At 46.2% G+C, this 20711-nt stretch overlaps 2 protein-coding genes across 2 annotated transcripts in view; one reads left to right on the top strand and one right to left on the bottom strand.

Annotated features, from left to right (window-relative positions):
* The first annotated feature begins 2537 nt into the window (after positions 1–2537).
* Positions 2538–20711, top strand: part of LOC105482423 (small integral membrane protein 13) — a 41163-nt gene continuing 22989 nt past the window's right edge. The window contains exon 1 of the mRNA XM_011742515.2: positions 2538–3139. Coding sequence (XP_011740817.1) covers positions 3064–3139 — 76 coding nt within the window. The 5' untranslated portion in view covers positions 2538–3063. The remainder of the gene's footprint in view (positions 3140–20711) is intronic.
* ERVFRD-1 (endogenous retrovirus group FRD member 1, envelope) lies at positions 9610–19333 on the bottom strand. Its single transcript, NM_001306047.1, is given in 2 exon segments — positions 9610–12751; positions 18731–19333. A coding segment is annotated over 1 exon segment (1614 nt). The 5' UTR covers positions 12432–12751; positions 18731–19333; the 3' UTR covers positions 9610–10817.

The following is a 20711-nucleotide window of genomic DNA, read 5'->3' as shown; positions in this document are numbered from 1 at the left end:
CACTTGAGCCCAGGAGGTCAAGGCTGCAGTAAGCCATTGGCTTAGAGGAGTTAGACAAGTGAACAGGAGTCAGGAAGATCTTATTGAGGAGGAATGTGGACAGACATTGCAGAAGTAGGAGTGAGGCTGTCAGAAAGGAGGGAGCAGAGCGTTTTTTATAGGGATGAGAATAGTAAAAGGACTGGAAATAGCTGGGCTTATTTTTTTAATTTCATTTTTATTAAAACTGAGTCTCGCTCTGTCACCCAGGCTGGAGTGCAGTGGTGTGATCTTGGCTCACTGCAACCTCTGCCTCCTGGGCTCAAGCGATTCTCCTGCCTCAGCCTCCTGAGTAGCTGGGATTACAGGCATCTGCCACCACACCCAGCTATTTTTTGTATTTTTAGTAGAGATGGGGTTTCGCCATGTTGGTCAGGCTGGTCTCGAACTCCTGACCTCAAGTGATCTGCCCACCTCGGCCCCCCAAAGCTGGTTGCGGTGCCACCGCACCCAACCAGCTGTCTCAAAAACAAAAATAAAAAACAATCATGATTAGGCCCTACTCCCAGAGATTCTGTTCATTTGGTATGGGGATGAGGTCTAGCTATTTGTAATTTATAAATCTCCCTAGGTGATTTGAAATGTGCATCCAGAGTTGAGAAACATTGACAAGGCTTAGAGCAATGGCCAAGTTGATTTGCTTCCTGTGGCTTTTGCACTAGCTGTTCCCTTTACCTGGTGTGTTCTTCTCTAGGTCTTTCCGTGAACCCTTCTTGTCATTCAGGACTCAGATTAAATGTTACTTCCTCAGGAAGACCTTCCCTGATCCCCCACAACAAGCTAAAATAACACACCTACATTTATCACACTGTCTTGCTTATTTTCATGACTGAATTAATAGCAGTCCCTGAGATTTCTCTATTTATGCTTATTGTCTGTTTTTCTCCAACCATCATATAAGCATCTTGAGTAAAGGCACTTTGTCTTATTCACTGCTGTATCCCCAGCACTTAGAACAGTGCCTGGCCTCTATAGGTATTCCAATATATGTGAATCAATGATAAAAATAAATTGTTTTAGTTCTTCTGATGGCGCTTTTTTTTTTTTTTTTTTTTTTTTTTTTGATATGGAGTCTCTCTGTCGCCCAAGCTGGAGTGCAGTGGCGCGATCTCCGCACACTGCAACCTCGGCCTCCAGGGTTCAAGTGATTCTCCTGCGTCAGCCCTCCGAGTACATGAAATTACAGGCGCCCACCACTACCCCTGGCTAATTTTTGTATTTTTAGTAGAGACAGGGTTTCACCAGGTTGGCCAGGCTGGTCTCGATCTCCTGATCTCAGGTGATCTGCCCACCTCGGCCTCCCAAAGTGCTGGGATTACAGGTGTGAGCCACCTCGCCTAGCCCTGACGGCTATTTTCAACTGGTTTTTAATAAAATGTGTTTTACTTATGCAAAGTAATTGAACCATCCATGAAATAAGCACAAACTGATTTTTTTGTAAATATATCTTAATTTCACTGGGTTCATTCTCTTCACAGGAATCTATATTAAATCTGTTGCAAAGCAAGTAATTATCCTTTAATGTATTTTTACATATGATATCGGTTCCTAATGTTGCTTCTTAGGGAATACAGTACACATAGCATGGCAGCTGGGTATGGCAGGATACATTTATTAAATCAAGGGATTGCTGCTTCGAACTTTTGTGTTTGTTTTTGGAGACAGAAGACAGGGAACTGTAATTTCTAGAAGAGTAGAAAGTATCTCAGGAAGCAAAGGAGTCACAGGAAAACGCGAAGGCTCTGATTCCTTCTGAAAGAGGGACACATTTACCCTCTATTCTTCTCGGGGCACCTCTTTAACAAGTGAATGTGATCTGGCGGAAGTGGGGAGTTTTAATTTTAGGTGGAGACAGAATAGTTGAGATTATGCAAGTGTCTTGTTTCGTAGAGGAGTAAGCCAGTGCGGCAACATCTCCAAGCTGTGGGTCAGCTGTCGCTTGGTCTCAAGGAAGCAGCTGAGTCTAATTTACAACTCAGGCAGGCGATCTGAGGGCAGTGCTGCTGTCCTTAAGTCACCCGCGGGCCATTTCTGAAATGCTTTACCTACGAAAAGACAGAACATAACATCTGTTGCAAGGGAAAAATGAGGGACCTGAGTACTTCCTCCAAGTCCCAAATATCCAACCTTCGCCCCCGGCAACAGGGCTAGGTGCACGAGCAACCAGTTTTTCAGGCAGCCGCCTCCTCTTTCCTCCCTCGGCGTACTTCATCACGGCAGGAAACAAAACGACTTCGTATTCGGAATAATGGTTGAAATCTCACTGGCGCCTCAGCACTGCGGGCAGCCAAATCCGCGGCTTCGGAGAAGGCCAGCCCACCTTCTTCCGACTGAGGCGACTTGAGCAAGACCAAAGGCACAGCGACCCTCACGATGGAAGCAGCGAAGCCCGAGTGGGCGGTGCTTTCTGGGAGTTGTAGTCCATGCGAGACAACGCCCTCCCGTCTCCACCAGGCTCTGCACTCCATCTCCCAGCCGCCCCCGCGCCGCGGAGGAGGCGAGCTCGGTGATGAGCTGCCGCAGCGGTAGGGAGCCTGGGGCGGAGAAGCCGCTGCAGCAGCGGCCGGGAGGCGCTGACATCTGGCATCCCTGGGGGTCTCAGAGACACTTGGGTGGACAGCGACGAAGGCCTTGTGGCCGCCGTGTGTCCCCGCGCTAACCCTCTGTCCTCCCCACAGGCGCGCGGTGTCCGCCATGGAAGCACATCCGATCGCCGGGGTCTCTGGGTGCAGCGGCCTCGGCTTCCCGGGGCGATGACGGACTAGAGGCGCCCTGCGGCCCGCCTGACTCCAGCGCTCTGGCCACCCGGGCGGGAAAGGGATCGGGCGGGCGGGAGGTCCCACAGTGCCCGCCTTTGCGCCGCCCCACCCCCTGAGGGCGCTGCTGAGGGGGCGCCAGCCGCCCATGCAGCCCCGGCGCCCAGCCGCGCCTGGCGCCCGCAGCTGAAGCGCAGCACGCGCGGCCGCCCTCGCTCACTGCCGTCCGCGCCCGCCGCCCCGAGCCGGCCGCCCTTCTGCCCCCAAGATGTGGCACAGCGTCGGGCTGACCCTGCTTGTGTTCGTGGCTACTCTGCTGATCGTCCTGCTGCTGATGGTGTGCGGTGAGTGGGGGCGGCAGCCGCGGGGCAATTCCACACGCCGGGTCGCTGATGTGCTGTTTTTTTTTTTTTTTGGTTTTGGTTTTTTGGTTTTTTTGTTTGTTTGTTTAAAAAGGGGCGTGGACGGACAAGTGTCTTAAAATCAACTGTTGTCCCTTAGCCTCTAGGGCTGAGCGCAGAGGTGGGCCCTTTACCCATGGCCGGCCCTCGGGCATCCTGGGGGAGGGAAAGGATAGGCTGCAGGGCTTCCTGACTCTGAGTGAAACTCTGTCTTGCTTCACCGGCAGCGTCTGCTCTTGATTTCATTCTCACCACAGGCTGCCCAGATTGTAACCTTGGCCTGCATTCGAAGGTGAAGTGATTGGTTAGTCCTTTTTCATTTGCACAGATTCTTACCTTAACGATGAGAGGTGTCACCTTCGTTTCATCAGCGGGTGGGCTAGAGTTGGGTTTTCAGCACCCGTTCAATTGTTTACTCAGAGTTCAGCCTTAAACTCAATTCCAAGCAGAGATGTCGAGACCAGGCAGAGCTTAAAAACACCGGCTATATTAAACTTCCAGGGTCAGGTAACCTAACTCTCAGTTCTATAATAATGGTGCTATTTTGAATGCTGTGCGTATTTTCCTTCTTGGAATGAGAGGACGTTCAACTTTCTTCTTAGGATAATGTTAGCCCAATTTTAGATCTTTTTTATTTCTTTGTACATATATAGTAGCTGATAACCACAGGTCTCTTAGCAAAGTGGCTGAGCAATTGTGAAAATCTAAAAAGTATATAGAACACATGTCAGTGAGTTTACACATATTTATGAGACTGAAGTATGGGTTCAGGTTGATGTAATAATGGGTCAGAATTCATACAGATACTATGGGGCTTGTTCATTACATGATAAATGTACAAATTGTTACTTAGTGATGCTGTGGAAGACGTGTGCACTTGTGCATATGCGTGTATATGTATTTATAAACTTGTAGGTTTATTTTATTTTGTTTTTTGAGATGGAGTCTCATTCTTGTCGCCCAGGCAGGAGTGCAATGGCCTGATCTTGGCCCACTGTAACCTCCGCCTCCTGGGTTTAAGTGATTTTCCTGCCTCAGCCTCTGGAGTAGCTGTAGCTGGGATTACAGGCACCCACCACCATGACCAGCTAATTTTTGTATTTTTAGTAGAGATGGGGTTTAACCGTGTTGGCCACGCTGGTCTCGAACTCCTGACCTCATGAGATCCACCCGCCTTGGCCTCCCAAAGTGCTGGGATTACAGGCATGAGCCACCGCGCCTGGCCTTGTATGTATGTTTAAAATTTATTGTGCTTTCCTATAACACCAGATTAAAGCTTCTAATTTACAGCCTTTCTTTTCTGATGAGATAAAGCAGTTGAATAACTTCTTAATTTTCTGCTTGTGATGTCAACAAGCAGAAGAATATTAGAATATTGAACTAATTGTAGATGTTTAAGGTTCTTGAAGTAAGGACAACAAACTCCTTGTGATATGTTTGGATGTGGGGAAGGAGGGAAAGCATTTATTACCCTTTCTAGTTTGAAAATGCAAGCTACCTGGACATGGGAATGTGACATGTAGACCCTACCATACCTTGGCTAGGATATTTGCCAAATTTACCTTTGTGACTTCAGAATTCCAAATTGCTCTTTTGTCTCTAAACAGCTATTTGATGGTTTAATTATACAAATTTTTCTAAAAGTGCTTTTAGTTTCAGAAACATTAAAGAATAAGAGAGATGAGGTGTGTTAGGACAACAGTCCCCAACCTTTTTGGCACCAGGGACTCGTTTCATGGAGAATAATTTTTCCACAGACGGAGCAGGGATGGTTTTGGGATAAAATCATTCCACCTCAGATCATCAGGCATTAGTTAGATTCTCATAAGCAGCGAGCAACCTAGATCCCTCCTATGCGCAGTTCACCGTAGGTTCACAATAGGTGCTCCTATGAGAATCTAATGTGCTGCTGATCAAACAGGAGGCGGAGCTCAGATGGTACCACTCGCCGCCTGCATGGGCCAGGGACCTGTGTGCTAGGGATGGGGACCCCTGTGCTAGGACACCTTAGTTGTTTGGAATGATCAAGAACTAAAAGCTCCATGATGAAGTTATCAACACTTTTTGTTGTTGTTGTTGGGAGAACTGATGATGGAGTAGCCTCATCTTTTGACTAGGATGGGGCAGGAACTTGGGGAGAGGAGGCAAGGATCAGACCAGACTTGAGAGAGAAACTAGAGTGCGATATTAGTTTGCCAGGGCTGCCATGACAAAATACTGGATACTGGTGGGTGGCTTAAACAACACATTTCTTTTCTTTCTTATCTTTTTTTTTTTTTTTTTTTTGAGACGGCGTTTTGCTCTCGTTGCCCAGGCTGGAGTGCAATGACGCGATCTCGGCCCACTGCAACCTCTGCCACCTGGGTTCAAGCGATTCTCCTGCCTCAGCCTACTGAGTAGCTGGGATCACAGGCATGCGCCACCATGCCCGGCTAATTTTCTATTTTTAATAGAGATGGGGTTTCTCCGCGTTGGCCAGGCTGGTCTTGATCTCCCAACCTCAGGTGATCCACCTGCCTCGGCCTCCCAAAGTGCTGGGATTACAGGCGTGAGCCACTGCGCCTGGCCCAATGCCTGGCTGATTTTGTATTTTTAGTAGAGATGGGGTTTCTCCATGTTGGTCAGTCAGGCGGGTCTTGAGCTCAGGTGATCTGCCCACCTCGACCTCCCAAAGTGCTGGGATGACAGGCGTAAGCCACCCACGCCTGGCCGAACACATTTCTTTTCTTTTTTTTTTTTTTTTGATCTGGAGTCTCGCTCTGTTGCCCAGGCTGGAGTGCAATGGCACAATCTCGGCTCACTGCAACCTCCGTCTCCCGGGTTCAAGCGATTCTCCTGCCTCAGCCTCCCAAGTATCTGGGATTATAGGCGCCCACCACTACACTTGGCTAATTCTTGTATTTTTAGTAGAGATGGGCTTTCACCATGTTAGTCAGGGTGGTCTTGAACTCCTGACCTCAGGCGATCCACCCACCTCGGCCTCCCAAAGTGCTGGGATTACAGGCATGAGCCACCGCGCCCTGCCTGAACACATTTGTTTTCTTACATCTCTGGAAGCTAGAAGTCAAAGATCAGCCGGATTGATTTTCTCCTGAGGCTACTCCCCTTAGCTTGTAGATAGTGGTCTTCTCCTTGTGTCTTCACATAGTCTCTTCTTTGTTGTGTTCTAATCTCTTTATAAGTCACTGGATTATGCGTCCTCACCCTATGACTTTATTTAACCTTAATTACCTCTTTAAAAACCTTATCTCCAGGCCGGGCATGGCGGCTCACGCTTGTAATCCCAGCCCTTTGGAAGGCCGAGGCAGGCAGATCACCTGAGATCAGAAGTTCAAGACCAGTCTGGCCAACCTGGCAAATCCTCGTCTCTACTAAAAAAAAAAAAAAAAATGCCAAAAATTTGCTGGGCATGATGGCACGTGTCTGTAATCCCAGCTGCTCAGGAGGCTGAGGCAAGAGAACTGCTTGAACCCAGTAGGCGGAGGATGCAGTGAGCCGACATCGCACCATAGCACTCCAGCCTGGGTGACAAGAGTAAAACTCCGTCTTGGAAAAAAAAAAAAAAAAAAAAAAAAAAAAAAAAAAAAAATCAGAAATACATTGTCTTCTCTGTGCCCACCACCACCTTCATCTTCAGCCTGCATTAGTCTCCTAACTAGTCTTTTTTCCAACCCATCTTAAGTTACTTTTCACATACTAGCCACACTGTTTTATGAAGAATATTTTATCACCAGTCTAGTTTCAAAAGTCAGTAGTACTTATGAAGAGCTGGTTCCTTTCAACTGTTTCACTATTTTCCTGGTTATTTTCTTTCATATTTCTAAATAACATTCATTACTATCTCTTGATTTTGCATTTTTAGACATTATTAACCATGGTAGATGCTCCATCCATTTCTTTCTCTCGTTGCCATTGATAATACATTTAGCTGACTTAATGGTGTGGATTTATATTTTGACTCTATAAACATTATTCTCTGCTGGTTAAATAGTGTAATATGACCACACTTTCATTCTTACATGGTTCTTCATTTTTTTTGAAGTTAATACATAATTGCCTTTTTAGCTTACCTACTGTTGCTTTGGTACATTGTTGTGTTGTTTTGTTTTGTTTTCTGAGAGGGAGTCTCACTCTGTTGCCCAGGCTGGAGTCCAGTGGCGCGATCTCAGCTCACTGCAACCTTCACCTCCTTTTTGTATTTTTAATGGAGACGAGGTTTCACCATGTTAGCCAGGATGGTCTTGATCTCCTGACCTCGTGATCCACCTGCCTCGGCCTTCCAAAGTACTGGGATTACAGGCGTGAGCCACCATGCCTGGCCTACTTTGGTACATTGTTATGTGCCCCCTACCGGATGTTCCACAATCTCTTACACTCATCAGTAGTATTTCCCATATGTTCAAATGGAATGCTTTTCCCCTCCTTCCCCTACCCAGCTCCAGAACCTTCCTTCTTTCTCAACAGCTGTCATTCTGCAGGAAGTTGTACTTTCTCTGTCCTGTTCTGTACCCTGTTTTCTGGGTCTCATGTCATTATCTTTTTCAGTTTCCATTCTTTTTTTGTTGGAGCACATTTTCTAGTAGCTTTTTAGGAAAGAATGCATGAAAAATAATTTTTTGAGCTAATGCATACCTGAAAATGTCTCTATTTGTTTATATTCTACCTTTATACTTGATTGATAATTTGAATAGGTTTTGGGGTTGCAAATGATTTTCACCCAAAATTTGAGAATGGTTACCCCATTGATTTCTTGCTTCCAGGTCTGGTATTGAAAAATTTAATGCCTTCTGTTTCCTTGTCGTTATACATGACTTGGTTTCTCTTTCAAGATGCTTTTTGGATAGCCTTTTTGTCATTGTATACTGGAAAGTCATAATGATGTGCCTTTGTATGTGTCTCTTTCATTTTTCTAGGTCCCTTCAGTTCAGATTTTTTCCTCATTTCTGGGGAAATTTTCTACTAGATTTGTGATCATTTTCTCCTCTCCATTTTCTTTTTTTTTTCTTTTCTCTCTGAAACTTCTGGTAGTTGTATGCTGGACCTCTTGGATTGATCTTTTTATCTCCTAATTCCCTCCTCCCCCTTTCTTCTGGAGGATCTTTGGGGCTTTATCTTCTGTCTCTTAAAATGAATTTTTAGTTGTAGCTGTCCAGTTTTTAATTTCCGAACTTTGTTGTTATATGATCAGCGTTGGACCTGGGCTGATCTGTGACTGTGTGATCAAGTCACACAGCTGGCGTTGCCGCTTACTAGCTGTGTGGCTTGAGCAATCCACTTAACCTCTCTTATTTCAGCTGGTAGGTAAATTCACAAATAATTCAGGAATCCTGAGGTTCAACCGTGTTTCTGCTTATTTATCTTACATTGAGGTACTGTAACTGTAATAGAGCTGTTTCTCGCAATACCAGGTTGCAGTGAAGAGGTTTTATGGTAGGGCTTCTGAAGAAGGAGATGGAAGGAAATTCCAAATCCATCTTGGAGTGGTTTGGGGCTAGGGTTTAAGGGTTTTGGAGTGGGCGGATTGATTGGTCAAAGAACCCAGGGGTGAAGCTATGGGACAGGAGATGAAGACACTATTCTCGTGCTGATTTGATTCCTCTGTAGGGTGTCTTTAAACTGGTCATAAACTGGTGACAGCTGTTTTACTGTAATTCCAGAACCTGAAAAATGTCTTAAGCAATTCTTTTTTATTTTGAGACAGAGTCTCTTCTGTGGCCCAGGCTGGAGTGGAGTGGCACAATCGCCGCTCACTGCAACCTCCGCCTCCTGGGTTCAAGTGATTCTCATGCCTCAACCTCCCAAGTAGCTGGATTACAGGCATGCACTACCACACCTGGCTAATTTTTTGTATTTTTAGTAGAGACCGGGTTTCACTATGTTGACCAGGCTGGTCTTGAACTCCTGATCTCGTGATCCACCCACCTCAGCCTCCCAAAGTGCTGGGATTACAGGCGTGAGCCACCACACCTGTCCTCATCTTAAGCAATTCTTAAAAGCCTTATGATTCTAACTCAAAAATCTTATTTTTAAGAACCATGGAGATGCAAATGGACAGTATCTAGCGTATTGTGACTTTTGGTTACACGAAAATGGGTCAAAGTGCAGCTTGATTAAACTATATTGCTGTCCAGAATTCTCATTAACCCTGTGAGGATGACTTTGGTACAGGTGAATATATATGAATTAATTGACTTTTGAAAAAATCAATTTTTAAAGATTAAATTTGGTTTTAGAAATTTAAACTATCCTTAGATTAATACAGTTTTACTTAGGGTGATGTACATATTTCAAAGATAGTAGACTGAGGTAAAACGTGCTGATTACAGAAAAGTGTGAACAAATTTTGTAGGTTGTCTAGTTCATTGGTTTTCATACAATTTGCAAAGATGTGTTAAGAAATCAACTTAGGCACATTAGCAGTTTAGAGAGTTTATTTGAGTAAGGGTGATTCATGAACAGTCAGTGCCAAACTGCGAGCAACTGGGTCTTTACTGCAGAGGTACAAGGGGGAAACTTATAAGGTGCTCACAGAAGCAAGACAAAGAAAATACTTGGTTAAAGTAGAAAGGACCTAGTTAGAGGTTAGTTGGTGGTTTCTAATTGGTTAAGCTTAAGTTTTGTTTGGCTGTTTACACTGAGTTGAGTGTTAGTTTGCTTGGTGCTGGAACCTAAATGGTGGAACTGTTACCAGCAGCAAATCCGATGGGTCTGCAGCAAACTCCATCCTTGCCCCGCTGGAGGAGAGGAGGGAATTTGGCAGGGAGGCATAAGGTAGCCTGACAGTTCCAGGCTCAAGTGTTAGAGCAGGAGTGAAAGTTGTAGAGTAAGAACAAAAGGAAGCAAAGTGCGCTTGAAGAGAGCCAAGCGGGCGACTTGAGAGATCCAATTGCCCTGCTAGGCCCTTGATTTGGGGTTTTATGCATTAGCGTGGTTCCAGGATTTCCATTTCTCCTCCTCTGATTTTTTTTGGGGGCAGGCTGTCTGCATGCACAGTGGCCTGCCAGCACTTGGGAGGGGACACATGTGCAGTGTTTTTACTGAAGTTGTGCACGTGTTCACTGGAGGAGTTTTTCCCTTGCCGGTCAAGCCTTCCTAAAGGAAGGTCATATGCGACTTAAATGCCACTATTTTGCCTCTTAGGGGGCATGCTTGAGCCTGCGCGCCCAACTCCTGAGATTTTATCAGGAAGCTGCTGATGACCAGCTTCAGGTGTTTCCTATCTATTGGGAGCCCATCTTTCCCTGGCGCCAGCTGCCATCCATTATTATGTTAGTGACACAGCTTAACAACTGCTTGACCATCACCTGATGGTTGCTTGACATTCCTGGTGAGGGGGCCCTGCCCTGCTCATGTCTGACTAGCGACCTGCTCCAACATTTCCTCCCCATCAAGAGTCCAAGACCCAATTATTTGGGAAAATGGACGAAGGTCAGTCTTCTTTAACTGCTTCCTGCTGACAGAGGGGCTGTAGTGGTTGTTCTGTGGGTCTTGGCCTCTTGCTAGCTGTCAGGGCAGGATGGCTCTGTGGATGGACAAAAGCCGTCTCCAGCCCGATCCACAGGAGACGGGGCAGGATTTCGCCTCTGTTGTGTCCCACTAGTGAGCAGTCTAGGGGCCCTCTTTAGAAGGGTGACTCTTGAATATTGCGAGGACGGCATCCCGCACCGTTTGTCTGAAGCTTTATGGCCTGAAGGCGAGAGGAGACAAATTGGGTTATTAGATTTAGGAGACATGGGCCAAAAAGGAGCAAAAGTAGGAGACTAACAAGTGGGCCTATAAAGGGAAGAACCCAAGAGAACCATTTCCAAGTTCCTTCCCAATTTAACCAACCCTGAGTGGCTCGTTCCCGTAAACTGGAGGCTTGATTTAGGAGTTGTCTGATGTTGTCTTGTACTTTTCCTGATTGATTCACCCAAAAGCAACATTTTTCATCTAAGGCCAAACAAATTCCTCCCTGTGCTGCCGTTAACATGTCTAGTCCTCGACGATTTTGGAGGACTACGGCTGCTAAAGAGTCGATTTGTTCTTGCACGGTCGTTAAGGTTTTAGCCATGGTGTCAATGTTCTTGGCTATTTCCTTTGAGAGCTGGCTGTAGGTGAAGGAAGCTTTTGTGATTCCAGCAATTCCGGTTCCCGTACCGGCTAGAATGCCGAGTCCCGCGAGAAGGGGAATGAAATGGATTGCCCTCCTCACCCTGGGCAGCTGGGAATTCCCATAGATTGGTATTGGAAGAGAGAGATTGCCAGGGGCTATGAAGATGTCAGGGGTTACATAGCCTATGGTACAAGTTCCAGTCCAGTTAGTGGGGAGGCATTGGTGAATCGACTGGCCACAAATATAAAAGGCTCCTTGAGTTTTAAGGCATGTAGAGATATGGAAATGAAATAAGGGGGTGAGGGAGGTTCCAAAAAATTCTGAGACTGCTGATATGCCCAGGTAGCTGGTGGCTATAGTCATGCCTGCTAAGACTTGGATGCAGGGTGTTTGGCTCTGGTTAGCTCCCTTGGTTTTATTTTCCCAAAAAAGAGAATTTCGAGTTTGGTCCAATAGAACCCATTCTGCTGGAGAGCTGAGTTTGGGAATTTGCAGACATTGATTGTAATCAGCAGGCCGAAACCAGAAATTTCGAGTTCTACATGAGCTTGGGCGTCCCTGGCAAAACTGGGTGGATTTATCTAGCAAAGTTCCCTGAGGAAAAGTAATATTTGGAGGTTTGGGGAATCTTGGTTGATGGCGGAATTGGTTGTGGGTGTATGTTTGATAAGTCTGTTGGTTAGGATCTACAGTGAAAGTAACATTACAGACTGTACTTGGAAGAGTGCCTACATTTGTTCCATTTTTCCTTTTGGCTGTAACACAAATAGGGGCTTTTCCCATTAAGTTGATATTCGTAAAGATGGGTCCGAAAATGGGAGGTTTCTGGCGGATATCAGGGAAATCTTGCTTTACTGTTGAAAGAAGGCTGTTTGCAGGCGTCATCAATCCTTTCAGATTAGGGTCCCATTGATAGGAAATATGTAATTCCGCCTCTATGCTTGTCCATTCTCTGGGCGAGGCTGGATAAGCTGTCCCTGGCGTTTCAGTGGAAGAGCTAGTACATAACCAGCAATTGGTGGAGTAAGGGGATCCTGTACTTTGGAGCAGTTGCTGAGCTTTTTCCAATAACGGGAAATCAGGATGGCGGTAGGCTGCTAGTAAAGGAGTGAGAATGAGAACCAGCAGGAGCAGGCCCATGGTGACCTAAGAGAAACTGGTCACAAAACGAGCTGCCAATGGAACTCCTGCTGGTGTACAAGTTAGGGTTAAAATAGTGATAACAATCAGAGCAGTTGCCGATACAATTTCTAGTATTGGGATCACCTTACTTTGAGGCGAAGGGATGTTGGTGGGGCATTACTTATCTTTTTGTTTAAAGAGGAATTTTAGATCTTCCAGTGCCTCGCAAGTGTATTCTGGAGCTGAGGTTGCTGGTTCTGGCTCTGGTGTTTAAGGGCTTTTCCACGGCTTCACTTGAGTGTGATGGATCTAGCTGGCAATCTCCAGTACTGTAATGGCTGTAGGGGTAGATAATAGAATGGTGAAGGGGCCCTTTCAGATAGGAGTTTGTTGGGAATTTGGGGTTCCAGCCTTCCAGACATTAATGAGAAGCTGTGAGCGTACAGGATATAGAGGTGGGGATTTTTCCCCTTCAGATTTTGGTTTGTTTGTAAACCATATTCCCAGAAAGCCTGCGAGAAGCCTGCTAAAGAAGAAACGTAGTGGGTGACTTTGGCAGTTTCTTCAGCTAGTAATGTCAGAATATAGGAATGGCCTACCATATAAAGCCTTGAAGGGGCTTAATTGCAAGGGAGCCTTAGGGGCAACAAATCAGAAAGAGGGCTAAAGCTAAGAGGTCCACCCATGGCTGTGCTGTTTCCTCGCAGAGTTTGTTGGGGATATGTTTGAGGGTTTGGTTATTTCTTTCCACTTTTCCTGAAGATTACAGTCTCCTGGCAGAGTGAAGCTTTATGTCCAGGGCACTACTAACTTGTTGAGTTAATTGGGAAATGAAGGATGGACCTTTGTCACTCTGCAATGACCTGGGTTGCCTGAACTGAGGAATGAGTTCCTTTAGGAGGAATTTAGCTACCTCCTGTGCCTTTTCAGTCCTTGTGAGGCAGGCTTCTACCCATCCTGTGAAGGTGTCTACACAGACCAAGAGGTACTTACACCTGCGGTGTGCAGGCAGCTGAGTGAATTCAGTCCATCTGCCGGTCCTCTGCAGGGTATGTACCTCTCCTTTTACTGATGGAGAGGCTTCCCCATATGGGGATTATTTATAGTGCACAAAGTGCAGGCTTGACAAACCTGTTGAATAGTTTTATTTACTCCTGAACACCCATTTACAAATTTGCCCTAGACTGTCTTTTCTAAAGTGGCGGGAGTCCTGTAAACTCTTGATGATTTCCATTGGAAGGTTTTAGGTAGACGGAGAAGTTCTCCCAACCTATACCATCCATTGGTTTCTTTTCAATACCCATGTTGGGTGGCCCAATCTGTTTCTTCCTTAGTGTATTGGAGAGAGAGCAGTTGCATTGGAGAGAGAGAGGAGCAAGGCCCCCATGAAGGTATCTTTTGAGATGCCTGTCTCTTTAGCTGTTTAGTCATCTAACCTGTTTCCCCATGTAATTTCATCGGAGCCCCTTTGGTGTCCTTTACTGTGCACTATTGCCAATTCCTGGGGCAAATGAACAGCCTCCAATAGCTCTAAGATTTGAGGCCCATACTTAATTTGAGTATCTGGAGCTGTTAGGTACACCCTCTCCTTCCAGATAGCCGTGGGGGTGTGAAGCACCAGAAATGTGTATTTGGAATCTGTATGTACTCTTTTTCTTTCCCCTAGTTTAAGGCTTTGGTCAGCGCAGTGAGTTTGGCTAGATGCACAGAGATCCCCGGGGACAGAGCTTTAGCCTCTATAACTTGGTGAAGGGACATTATAGCATACTCTGCATAGCTAGTTCTATCCCTGACAAAGCTATTCCCACTTGAAAACCATATGTCATCTGGATTATCTAGGAGCTGATCTTTTTAGTCTTCCTGGCTGGCATAAATTTGGTTAAGTATCTCACAACACAAATGTGGTATTATGGTCTCCTGGTAGTGGCAGTAAGGAAACTGGGTTAAGGGTGGAACACTGCTCAACTATTACCTATGGGTTTTCTAACAACAAGACTTGGTACTTTAGGAGTCTGTTTTCAGACACCGTGTATCCTCTGTCTGCAAGGAAATTTAGTGTTTTGGACTAGATGTTGGATTCCCAGTTCTCTTGTTGGGGAGCAGATTAACAGGTCGTCCATCTATTGTAGGACACACTCTCTCCTCTCAAGACTTAGGTCCTGCAAATCTCTAGCTAGGGCTTGCCCAGACCAGTGGGGACTGTCTCTGAAACCTTGGGGAAGCACTGTCCAGGTGAGCTGTTGACTCCTTCCTTTTCATTCTCCCACTCAAATGCAAATAGAAATTAGGAGGATGGGTCGAGGGGGAGATACAAAAGAACGAGTCTTTAAGGTCTAAGACTGGAAACCGCTGAGCATCTGGAGGTTGGGGAAGAAGTATGTAAGAGTTGGGGAGCATTGGGTGTAGTGGGACTATTTATGATTCGCAGGTCCTGGAGCAGCCTATGTTCTTCATTGCTCTTTTTAACAGGTAAGATGGGGTGTTACAAGGTATTAATAATCCATGTTTTTGAAATTTTTCAGTGAGAAGCTGAAATCCCTCTTTGGCCTCCAGCTGAAGAGGAAACTGCTTTCTACAAGGATAGCTAGAAGGATTCTTGAGCTGAATTACTATAGGCATTGCCGTTATGGCCTTTCCTGTTATTCCTGAGGCCCAGACCTCTGGATCAATGGAAAGGTCTGTGAGCAGTTCATCCTTGTGTATGGTTTCCTTGAGGCGTAAGATTGCATTTGAAAAAGGGGGTGTTGGCCCTGGAGGAAAGGTTAACTGAGCCCCTAGTCTGAACAAAATATCCCTACCCAAAAGGTGTGTAGGGTATTCTGGCATCACCAGAAATGAATGAGAAAAGATGGTTTTCCCCCATGGGCAGCACAGAGGAGGAGTAAACCTCCAGGTTATGAGCACTTCATATTCTCCCAGGAGGGTAATTGCCTGGGAAAAGAGGTAAGCACTGAGCAGGCAGCCCTCATGTCCAAAAGAAAACTTACAGTCCTGCTAGGCACATCCAAGGCAGCCCTTGGCTCTGTCCCTTCAGTAGTGATATTTGATCCAGGAGCCAGCTGGAGCGTAGTTGGGATGTCCTGAAGGCCTTTCATCTTTCAGGGTAGTCCTGTTTCCCAGTGGCCAAGCTTGTGGCAATTGGAGCATGGAGACCTGGGGGTGGGGGTCCCCACTGGTTTGGGCACTGCCTTCTTGTGTGGCCTGGCTCCCCACAGAAGTAGCATTTGGGCAAAGGGGTCTGCCTGGGGCTGGCCAGAGGTGGCTGGTGGGTTTGCAGGGCAGTCAGTAGTTGGAACTGTCGCTTTTCCTTTTGCCTGTCCTTTTCTTGAGCACTTTCTTCCTCCTCCTGGTTCTGGTTGTAAAAGACCAAGGAACCTACTTTGCAGATCTCACGCATAGGGGTACTGGGGTCCAGTGCTAGTTTCTGGTGTTTCCTCCTACTATCTGGGGTTGTTTGAGTTAGGGAAATGATCCTTTATGAACGATTGTCCTTCTAGTGGATCTGGGTCTAGGTTAGTATGTTTCACTAGGGCCTTTTCTAGCCTCTCTAAGAAAATGGTGAGGTTTTCATAAGGCCCTTCATCTGTTAAGGCCAATTTGTTACAGTTCACAGGCTTTGCTCTGCTAGCTTTCATTCCTTCTATCAGACGGAGGGACTTGTGGTTCCTTGCTCATATACTCCCCTGGATATTGTAATCCCAGTTGGGGTTGACCTGGGGAACTGTGGTGGCCCCCACAGGGTAGCCACCAGGGTCAGTCATGTGCATTGTGTTTGCAAATTGTTAAACCGCCACTATAATGGAGTCACATTCTCCCTTAGGCAGAGTTTGTCCTAGTATGATTGAGACGTCCCTCCTGGTAAGTTCATATGTTAAGCCCAGTTTAGAAAACACTTTGATATATTTGTCAGGGTCCTCCATAAACTCCCCTAGTTCCATTTTAATTTGGCTCAGGTGTTGCACAGTGAGTGGAGTCTGGACTCTAGTGGGTCCACTGGGACCACTAAACCTCCTGAATGGGACATAACTTAAGGGGATGGTGTCCAGAGGATGGCCCTGGGTAGGGAGGAGAAGGCTTCTGGGAGACTTTGATATAATTGGGTAGAAGGGGCAGTGGGGCTTGAGCTCTGGATAAACCTGATGAGGGGACTGCTGAACCAATGGGAAGGGTTTGCATGACTATGGCTGTGGATCTGTTTTACAAGCCTGACCTTTTCAGGGTTGTTTCTTAGGGCCATGAAGACCAGTACATAGGGGATTTCTGTCCATTTTCCCTGGTGGTAGCAAAACAAATCTAGTTGATGGATCATATTTAATTTCGTGCTTCCGTTTTCTGGCCAAGATTCCTGGTCCTAGAGCTTTTATTCAAGCCAGGCTGTGTTACAGAAAAAAGCCTTTTCCTTTTTAGGGTTTGGGAGTCAAACTTTTCCCAGTTCTTGAAGATGTATCTGAGTAGTGTGTCCTGTGGTATGGAGACTTGATTACCCATTCACAAAGAGAGAACAGAGGAGAGAAGGGAAAAAGAAGGCAACCCCTCCAATTTCCCTACTGTCTTCTTCCTGAACTTACAGCATACCAGAGTGGGTAGGGCGTTACCCATTCATCTATTTTTCCTTTGCGTCTGGCAGTGTCCCCCATTCATCCTAAGGGTTCCAGAATGAACCGGTGCTTACCAGGTACCCCAACCTTGGTCCCATCTTGTTTTATGGAGGCACAATTACCCGTTTGCAAAGAAAAGAGGCGAGAAGAGGGTGTCTCCCCTTGTCCTCTTAGTCCTCTGCCTATGGCAGACCACAATGAACAGGGTGCCCCCCGCAATTCATCCAAGGGGTTCTGGAATGAGCCAGTGTTAACTGGGTACCCCTACCCTGGTCCCATCCCCTTTCTGGACCAGCCTGCATCTGTGTTGCAGTGGTAGCCTGTTTTGTGTTTGTAGCCTGGAACTAGTCTTCATCTCTGTTCTATGGGTACTTTGGTCTCTTGCATCTGCCTCCTTGGGCGTCCTATATCCTTATCTCCATGACCTTATAGTGACTCTTGTTCAGAGCATTCTAGCAACAAAATGATTATCTCTTTTCTCAGATTCACATTTCCCATGTTCTTTAATTAGACAAGAAGCCTGTTTTTCTGCCACTTGCTGCAAGGGGGCTGGCCTTCCCTCCCTTCAAATATAACTTTGAAGGTCCTGATACATACTGAGAAGGGCATGGAGGTGATTAGAGGAATGGAGGAAAATTTGTATTTGGGATTCTTCATCCTCCCAGGGTAACATGCAGAACAAATGCTTAAATAGATAGAACAATCCTTCTGCTACAGGAGGAAGCAGGAGGAAGCAAGAGGAATAATCATGGAAAGCCTTCATATGCTCGCGGAAACAGCAGCCCTTGGATTTGAGAGCGCAATGTTTATTTGCCCTCCAGAGCAACCTCTGGAGGACTTGGTGTTTGGGATAAGGGCCTGCAAATGGCAGAGAAAGAATATTCCGTCCTCCCAAAGGGGTGCTAACTCAACAAAAAAGCAAGTGGGTGGGGTCCTTAAGGGCCACAGAGTGAGGTCCTATGCAAGCAAGCAAACCACTTCAAAAGCCAGTGAAAAACATGGCCCTGGAGCATCACAGGGATGAAAAGCATATGGTAAGTCATAAGGAGCTGGCAGAGCTGAGGTTCTGATTAGTGTCTGTCCCGGCAGTGAGCCAACAGACAGGGAAAGGGTTGGAGGTCGTCCGAACTGGTAGGGTAACAAGTATAAATATCAAGGGACATCCATAAGGGAGCCCATCTCTTGGTTGCCAGGCTAACAGAGCAAGAGCTGTGGGTGCATGAGTAAGAAATAGGGAGTGTAGGTTTAAGGCAGAGAAGAAAGTTGCAGGGCGTGCAAAGTAAGAACAGAGAAAAGGCAGACTTACCCCCAAGGCAGTTGGTCCAATGGGTGTGCAAGGTCATTTTGGAATACATGCAGAGAAAGGAGAACAGGTGGTGGTGGGTTTTTGGGAAAGAGCTGATTTTAGTTGAAAAAGCAGAGGAAACCCCAGATACTACCTGGTGGTAGGTTTTAGCCCTACCACGCTCATCAGCCTCCTGTCCAGGGGGGTCATTAGTGTCTCAGGTCTACTCAGTGCAGACTCCAAGGTCCTTCCCACCCCTGCAAGCCATCCTCAGGGTGAGCAGAGAGAGCAGCCAGGGGGAGCAGAGCCACTGTGGCTGAGAGGAATCGTTCTAGGGGTTGGTTAGTAAGCAGGAGAGTGCAAGAGAAGAAGGAAACCACACATAAGGGTTGAACGCCTCTAGCCAAAGAAGGCAAGGCGTAGAGATGTCTTACCATTAGGGAAGGTATCCGAGTCACTGCACCACTTGAGAGATCCAACTGTCCTGTTCAGCCCTTGACTTGGGGTTTTATACATCGGCATGGTTCCGGGGTTTCTGTTTCTGCTCCGTGGATTTTTGTCTTGGGATGGGCTGTCTGCATGTGCAGTGGCCTGTCAGCACTTGGGAGGAGCCACATGTGCATGTGTTTACTGAAGTTGTGCGCATGATTTCTTGAGACATTTTTCCCATATCAGTCAAGTGTTCCTAGAGGAAGGTCATATACTGGTTAAACTCTGTCCTTTTGCTTCTTAGTGCGCATGCTTGAGCCCACTTGCCTAGCTTTGGAGATCTTATCAGGAAGTTGCTGATCACCAGCTTCCGGTGTTTCCTGTCTTTTGGGAGACTGTCTTTCCCTTGTACTGGCCTCGACCCATTATTATTATTTTAGAGAAACAGTGTAACAACCGCCTGATCATCACCTGATGATCACCTGACATTCCTGAGGTGGGGGCCCTCTCCTGCCCTGCTCATGTCTGCTTGACTACCTACTCTAACAGAACCAGCTTAACCTAATGGCCTCCTGATTGAACTGCTTTCTTTTTTTTTTTTTTTTTTTTTTTTGAGGCGGAGTCTCGCTCTGTCGCCCAGGCTGGAGTGCAGTGGCGCGATCTCGGCTCACTGCAAGCTCCGCCTCCCGGGTTCCCGCCATTCTCCTGCCTCAGCCTCCCGAGTAGAGTAGCTGGGACTACAGGCGCCGCCACCACGCCCGGCTAATTTTTTTTTTTGTATTTTTAGTGGAGACGGGGTTTCATTGTGTTAGCCAGGATGGTCTCGATCTCCTGACCTCGTGATCCGCCCTCCTCGGCCTCCCAAAGTGCTGGGATTACAGGCTTGAGCCACCGCGCCCGGCCTTTTTTTTTTTTTTTTTTTTTGAAACATTCTTGCTCTGTCTCCCAGGCTGGAGTGCAGTGGTGCAATCTTGACTCACTGCAACCTCCACCTCCCGGGTTCAAGTGATTCTTGTGCCTCAGACTCCTGAATAGCTGGAATAACAGGTGTGCACCACCATGCCCAGCTAATTATTGTATTTTTAGTAGAGACAAGATTTCACCATGGTGGCCAGGCTGATCTTGAACTCCTGACCTCAAGTAATCTGCTGTCCTTGGCCTCCCAAAATGCTGGGATTATAGGCATGAGCCACTGCACCTGGCCCAAACTGCTTTCCATAAACATACAACATGCTTTTTGTGTTTGACTTCTTTCTTCCAGCATAATGCTTTTGAAATCTATTTGTGTTGTGTATATCAGTAATACATTCTTTTTTATTGTTGAAAGAGTATTCTATTGTGTAGATATACCACAATTTGTTTATCTATTTACTCATTGATGGATATTAAAGTGGTTTCCAGCTTTTGGCTGTTATTATTATTATTATTATTATTATTATTGTTATTTTATTTTATTTTATTTTTTGAGACAGGGTCTTGCTCTGTCGCCCAAGCTGGAGTGCAGTGGTATAATCTTGGCTCACTGCAACCTTTGCCTCCCGGATTCAAGCCATTCTCCTGCCTCAGCCTCCCAAGTAGCGGTATTATAGGCGCCTGCCACCATGCCTGGTTTTTTGTTTTTTGTTTTTTTTTTCAGTAGAGACGCGGTTTCACCATGTTGGCCAGGCTGGTCTCAAACTCCTGACCTCAAGTAGTCCACCTGCCTAGGCCTCCCAAAGTGCTGGGATTACAGGCGTGAGCCTGTAGTAATATTAGTAGTGGTTAGTAGTATTATTAACATTCAATTGCAAATCTTGGTGTAGACATATGTTTTCATTTGTCTTGAGTAGCTTCATAAGAAACTGCCAAACATTTGCATTGCCAACAGTCGTGTGAGAATTCGTTACTGCGCATCCATCACCAACTTTTGATGCTATTGTCTGTTTTTAATTTAGCCATTCTAGAGGATGGGTATTATACTTTTGATTTTTGTTTTCTTAATGACTA

Source organism: Macaca nemestrina, chromosome 5 (assembly GCF_043159975.1).
Source record: "Macaca nemestrina isolate mMacNem1 chromosome 5, mMacNem.hap1, whole genome shotgun sequence".
In the NCBI taxonomy this organism is placed as follows: Eukaryota; Metazoa; Chordata; class Mammalia; order Primates; family Cercopithecidae; genus Macaca; species Macaca nemestrina.
This window is presented reverse-complemented; position numbering and strand designations above follow the sequence as displayed.